This window comes from Channa argus, chromosome 12 (genome assembly GCF_033026475.1).
Source record: "Channa argus isolate prfri chromosome 12, Channa argus male v1.0, whole genome shotgun sequence".
In the NCBI taxonomy this organism is placed as follows: Eukaryota; Metazoa; Chordata; class Actinopteri; order Anabantiformes; family Channidae; genus Channa; species Channa argus.
Window position 1 is genome coordinate 25,761,438 of NC_090208.1, and position 7,093 is coordinate 25,768,530.

A 7,093-nucleotide genomic window follows, 5' to 3' on the forward strand; every position below is an offset into this window, starting at 1 on the left:
GTGTCATTTGGCAATAAAGTGAGACCGCAAACAAATGCAAACAAACAAATGAGCTTCTTATGTAGGTTAGCAAGGCTCAGCACTGCAGGTCTGGAATTTGGACATGTGGAGTGTCATTCACTGGCAAAAACAAGGTTGGAAACACCTATTCATTTGTAAACACAATTGAGCAAAGATTAATGGTCAAACCAAATTTGCACGTTAAACTGCATTTTCAGCAATAACTTCCTTTAAAACCTTTGTCATTCTATTAATCAACTTTTCCAGAATTTCAAGTGGGGGGGGCGTTCTGAAACTGATCCAGCATGCCCCTCCCAGGGGTTTAAACATATTAACCTAAGTTCACATCCAGTAAACCAACATTAGGAGTTGTTATTTGCTTTTTCCTCCATACAGAGCTGTCAATTAGAACTAAATAAAAACAAAACTCATTAGTCTCATTAGTCTCAAACCACAGTGACAGGTAATTCCGCTTCCTGAGGGCTCAAATTGTGCGACTTTGTAGATATTTCACTGTATGATATTGACAACAACAACAACAACAATAAGAATAATAATCATAATCATAATCATCATAATAATAATGAATAATAATAATTAATTTTTTTAATACAGGTACCCTTGGGCGTTGGGATTGGACACTTACCTTTTGACACTACAGGAAGACTTTAAATACACACTCAAACTGTGTTAGTCTTGGGGACAAGTTAGTGTTGGGCACAAAAACCTCAGGCTAAGGTTAAGTTACAAGACGAATTACATAAATGCAACTGACAATGGCATTTACGTTCTTCCTTACTATAGTAACCACACGCACCACGTTGTGCTATGATCATCATTAAAGCACACAACATCTGGAACCTGGATCAGAGAGAAACCAGTGTGCATAGGAGACCAAGGTCAGCTGAAGTCATGGGCAAAGTTGCCAAGGAAAAAACTAGACTAAGCTTTGTTGACTTTTTTTTTCTGATGAAAAGCAAAGCTAAAAAAAAAAGCTAATTTATGTTGACTATTATTCTGTACTCAAATATGCTAAAAAATAAGTTGTTCATTGCTTGTGTTTTGTGTCCTGTTTACAACAGTTTGATGGAATAAAACCAACAAAAGATAATTCAATTACATAAGCGTGTAGGTGTTTCCAAGCTTTTTCTTGCCAGTGTACATATACATACACTCCTGTAGACTTAGGTGTCAATATTACATTTAGTCAAAGGCTCAAAGCTTGGAGGGAACATGTGTTTACACGCTGACTGTAAGAGAAAAGTACAGGTTTCAGTCTGTCGCGTTGGCTTGGGATCAGTTTTTCTATCATTTCCCCCTTAAAATCTATGAAACTCTGAAAGGCCTCCGTCACATCATTTCAGGCTCCGTAACACGTGTGTATTTAACCAAATTAAACCAGGTGAGTCAGCGACAGTGTTTTGATTAAATATCATGAAATTAAATTATTTACAAATGTGTCTTTGATGTAAAACAACTTCATTCTCATTACATCACAGGTTATTTTGGAATGTTGTGTATTTTGGAATATAAGAATTTTTCTCAATAGATTACAATCATATCTTAATAAATTGACTTGTTAAAGTTGAACATTATTATTCTTTATTTTCTCAAAATATTCCAACATTCTCAAAATGTATTGTCTCGTTTCCTCTATGTAGCAACAATGTACTTAGAACATTAAAATGTTTGTCTTTCACTTTTCCCCAAAAGTGGAATAATACTCCTTCATATTTTGACTTGCCTACATTTTTGGGGACATTATACTTCTACTACATGACTGTACAGACTATAATTACTACTGTTGATTGTTATGACTAAATGCTGCCTATAAGACTTTATTGATTTCAAGCTCCAGTATACAGCTCTATAAAAAGCAGTTCACGTTAAAAGTATTAAATCAGAAACAATCATTATCATAAAAACAGCTTGTAAGAATGTTAAAATAATCTCCATTGTTACCAGCTGCAACATTAAAGTGATGAACACACGAATACATTAATAATATAATCCACAAATATCGTATTCATTGGTGTGAAATGAGCCATTGTGCATTAGTAGAGCTTTTGACTTTGGGTACTTCAAGCCATTTTTTTGAACTAATACTTTTGTACTTCGACGAAGTGACATTTAAATACAAAACTTTTATTTAACCCAGTAACCAAGTATTTGCACACTGTGGTAATGATATTTTTCCTCAAATAAATAATCTGACTACTTCTTACACCACTGTTCCGTTGTATCAAGAGCTGTACTCCAAACATTTCACTAATGGAATCCAGATGGTTGCTACTTCTTTTTGATACTACAATCGTGTAGTGTCACTCATGACTACAGCAAGTGTTGTCACAGCCAGCTGTTGTAGATCATGTTGTTTCACTGTGTTCGCAGTAAAGTGTTCCTGGTCAGTGCGTGGGCCCAGCAGCTGCCTGTTCAGAGCAGTGCAGCACTGCGCTTCATTACACTCCATGCCACAGTGTTTATCAAAGGGAAGTAACATTCCTCAGCTTCAGAATGGGACTGCTTCACTAAGTCCTGACAGCCCCTGTGGTTTTGCATACCTGTTAGTGTACACACTGTTATGCTGCTCTGCCAAATGGAACTCTCTGCAGCGCTCAAACAAGAAAAGGAAGCGCAGCCGCAGAATCTCAACAGACTGGTTACAAGTTACTTTCACCTAAGAATGATTCGGGGAGCCTGTGTGGAGGTTTTGGATGTAACGCTTGTCTTCCTCCTGCTGTGGTCTGTCACAGGCTTCTTGCTGATGGATCACCACAGAGATGCAGAGGATAACCAGGAGCTTGACAAAGCTATTCTGGAAATGCTCCATATCAATAAAATATCTGCCAGCCATCAGGCCAAAGCACATCCCTACATGAGGAGGGTCTATCAGCATCTGGACTCACTGGAAGCTGAAGAATTTGGTAAATCAGATGGAACACTGGTGCAGAGTTTTCGGAGGGTTGTTGGTAAGGATTTGAAATCAGAGTCCATTTTAATTTGGTGCTGTCTCTTAAAATTAATAAAGCTGTGCACATTATTATCCAAATCTACAAATGAGGTGATTTGTAGGAGGCTACTTTAATCGTCTTCCATTGTGAAAAAGTGAAATATATAGCACCTAAAACAAGTATTAGCTGGAAGAAGCTTGCATGTGTTAGCTTGAACTTTCATTTATCTGACATATGTACAATAAAATATTTTTACTATGTGTTTTACTGTCTAACTTCATTGTATTAATAATTATTGGCAAATTTAGAGTTTGATACCACATTCAAAAAAATCGTGACAGAGTCATGTTTACCAATATGTCGCATCACCTTTCCAATTAATGAAGCTATTTACTAATTTGGGAACAGAGAATAGCAGTTTTCCAAGTGGAATATTTACCCATTCTTGCTGCACATGATGTTAGCTGCACTGATGCACCTTCATGCCATCATTGATGGTGTCTGTTGCACCTTTTGCTGGTATGGGATGGGATGGGTATTTTTTTCCTTCAGCACAGTGAAGCCACTGTCCTAAAAAAATTAAAGAAAAAAAAGAATCTAAAACTTGGACTGAAACGCTGGAACACATTTTCACTTTCCTTCAGTACATCTGACATGAACTCTGGACCAGAAACATCTGCAGCGTTTCTGTACAGAAGTGATGTTTGGCTTCCTCCTTATAGACTCCTAATGGAGTTTCAGGATGCAGGATGCACTTCTGCCTGCTATTTCACTGGATAATGGGCAAGTTACCTGACTTTGGATCAGAAAATTGAGGGATTGAGTCCCTTTGTGTTTGAAGTTTCATTTCAGTCACACCTTGGAGAGGAGGGGTTGTATCTCAGTAAGTCGAGCAGTCGTTCATGAACCACAGGGCCATTGGTTTTGGCAAGATGAACACCTTTCACGGCAGCCACTGTGATCAGTGGTTGTATGTGTGTGTGTGTGTGTGTGTGTGTGTGTGTGTGTGTGTGTGTAAGTGAGCGGATTAGAAAGGACACTGTAAACTGCTTTTAATAAAAGCTCTTTATAATCGCACCTTTAAAAATTTCTGGATGCAGCGGACTGTGTTAAGTGATGACAATTTTCCAAAGTAATCTCCAGCCCATGTAGCTATATTCATCATGGTCGCATGATGGTTTATTGTGCAATGCTGCGTGAGGCATTTGAGGTCACACACATTCAGTAGTGTTTTGTACCCTTTGCCTTTATTTCTCTGGAGTCCCTAAACCTTTAAGTCCCAACATTGCAAACTGTAGATGGTGAATAATCTTAATTCTTTATAGTTTTTTTGGTGGAATAATACTGGATCATAGTGGATATATCTAGAGTGGTTTTATTTTAATATTTTAAATTTACTTTCTCTTTTATTTTGCCTTTGTCCCAACATATTAGTAGGTTGCAGGCAAAAAACTATTTTTGCTAAATTTGCTACTATTTCTACAAAAAAGGATCATTCAGTGAAAACACTGAAAGTCTTTTCTTTTTACTTTTGTCAGATAAATAAAGGTTCAAGCAAATAAACATATCACATATTTTAGCATTTATGCATTTCAGAAAACATCGTAACCTTTGTGGAAGTAGGGCTTGTACAAATCAAATCACATACTATTTAGCCTTAACTGTTGCTTTTCTTTTTATTTTATGGATCATCCCTAAAAGGTCCAGATCGGGCTCCTCCAGGTTGGATATGGTTTAATGTCAGCAGGCTGAGCCCCTCCATGTTGGGTGCCGAGCTGGTCCTGTTCAGAAAAACCCTGTACCCCCGCCCCCTCAGTGTTACCGTCACCCTGCACAGTGTCACAGCTTCGCAGCAGGGAGCTCTGCACGAGAGTCCGGCTCTGGAGGAGAGACAGCTGAACCTGGAACAGCGACCCTCATCTGGTTACGATGTGTTTGATGCCTCAGCTGTTCTGGCTCTGAAGCCTCTGGAGGTGGTGGGGTTTCAGCTGCGTTATACAGATGACAGCGGCAGCCTGGTCCTTCATGAGGCCCTGACACAGAGTCTGTACTGTCTGACCAGAGGTTCTCTGAGTGAGCCCTTACTGGTGCTTTACAAGACACACACCCTGCACACCTAACAGTGCCACTAGAACTACATGTAAATACTGAAGTATTTTTAATATAATGCATCTGAACCATTTCATACCACCTTTGATGCAGTATTAACCAATAAACTGCCGTACAAAAAAGGTAAGAAGGTTTAAAACTGCTGAGGTGAAAGTGGTGTAAATTAACACAAAGAAATACATATAATCAAACTTTTTTTTCAAGTGACTATCAGTAATGGAATTAAACAGGACCTTCGGGGACTTTATGAGCACACACACACACACACACACACACACACACACACACACACACACACAATATACACTGAATATCTTTTTTGGACTTAAACTGGCCACAATCAAAATCCCAGGTGCCACTTTTTCTTCCTTCTCCTAACATTATTCACAACGTTCTAATATTATTTCGTCTTGTTTTGTTGTGTTTGTAGACTGGAGCTCGACTGAACCAATTATCGCTGCCTTGCTGTATTGCTGTGACAATATTTCTTTTTAGTATTGATTCTATTCTGTACTATTCTATCTATTCTAACAGAGTCTATTAACTAACACGCTTTAATTTCAAATTTTCCACTGGGAGTGTTGTGCTTCAGTGTTTGATTAAACATGGATTGTTATACAAGAATATGTATTTAAATATTATTGTTATAAACTTAATTAATTACATTGTCATATCAGAATAACGTTCATGCACATGTACCGCCCTCTACTGGTCATAATACGTAAATACATGAAACTGATGAAACGACTGTGTTACCTGCAGGTAAAATGTATCGACATCAGTATCTTTCAATATAAATCAGTTTATTACAAAACTATGATAATTATTCACTTTTAAATAACGGTGAGCAAAATTTAGACGTGATGTGATCAAATACAATACATTTTAGGTGATAAATGTAAAATGCATTAAATAAGTTGAAATGTAGAGAACATAAGTCACTATTAAGTAAAGCACTAATTAAAATGTACTGGGTTAATAGTATGGCAAGTTATGAGTTGATGTAATCAATAAATCTAGTTATTCCAAAATAATTTCACAAACAAAACCTCTATCCTAAAATGTGTTTGTGTTCACTTAATAGAAATATTAACGGCTTTTGGCTTGTCCCTTCAGGGGTTACCACAGTGGAACTTGTTCCATACGTTGGTTTGGCATTATTTTTTTACACGGGATGCCCAGTTTTTGGAGAACAATATAAATCAAACTGTTTGTTCTGAAAACAAGTATATACAGTATATATACTCCAGATGTCAGTACACAAATAATAAAGACTTTGGATGAGGTAAAAATCCATCTTTCGCAGGGATAATCTGGTTGCAAAATATGTGAAACCACCTTAAATGTACAGAATAACAATCTAATTGTATCTGTTTATAACAGTGACTTATTTCAGCCTTCGATTTGCTCCGTTCTCTTTAACTATTTGTGTTTATTTAAAATGTGAGTATAGTAATTTGCATTTACAGCTTAAAACATAGATCAAGTGATGTTTTAAGTCCTCGCTACTGTATTTCAATACAACTGTACCACAATTACATTACATTTAGTACCAAATGTATTATTAGTATGAATGTTGCTTTACCATCTGCCAGTTTTTTTGGACTATGTTATTAACCCCTGAACTTCCCCACTTTGTTCAGTATTTGCTTTTGTTGAGTGTGAATATTTTGCGGTTTAAAAAAACAAAAATCAGTTAACAGCTAAACCTAATGAACTGGCTTTGCGTGTCCAATACTTTTGTGGGGGGCTGTAAACCCGAACTGTAGGGGCTTTTATGATGAAAAAGAGGAATTACCCATCTGAATAATCTGGTTCTCCAAAACTCCAAATGACATCATTTGCAGTAAATACATCTCTGGATGAGGTCATCTGGGGGAGAGACACAGACACTGAGAAAACCTGTTATAATGCACTAACTACAAAGCGACAGGGGCTATTTTTAAATGTCGACGTCATCGAGACGCCGGAAAACGCCAATCCTTCCTGTGATTGGTCGCAGTGTCAGTCTTTCAATTGGTCTGCCCGTCAAT

The 7,093-nt window shown here is 37.3% G+C and overlaps 1 protein-coding gene across 1 annotated transcript; it reads left to right on the forward strand.

Moving 5' to 3' along the window:
* The first annotated feature begins 1,601 nt into the window (after nucleotides 1–1,601).
* LOC137137120 (uncharacterized) lies at nucleotides 1,602–6,075 on the forward strand. Its single transcript, XM_067523047.1, has 2 exons — nucleotides 1,602–2,969; nucleotides 4,653–6,075. Exons 1-2 carry the CDS (start codon nucleotides 2,582–2,584, stop codon nucleotides 5,069–5,071), a joined length of 807 nt encoding a protein of 268 aa, XP_067379148.1. The 5' UTR covers nucleotides 1,602–2,581; the 3' UTR covers nucleotides 5,072–6,075.
* The last annotated feature ends 1,018 nt before the right edge of the window (nucleotides 6,076–7,093 follow it).

Bases quoted from the DNA above. Each gene is read 5' to 3' on its own strand.
- LOC137137120 (XM_067523047.1), top strand. From the start codon at position 2,582: ATGCTGCTCTGCCAAATGGAACTCTCTGCAGCGCTCAAACAAGAAAAG. The intron at 2,970-4,652 runs GTAAGGATTTGA...CATCCCTAAAAG, and splicing joins GAGTTTTCGGAGGGTTGTTG to GTCCAGATCGGGCTCCTCCA.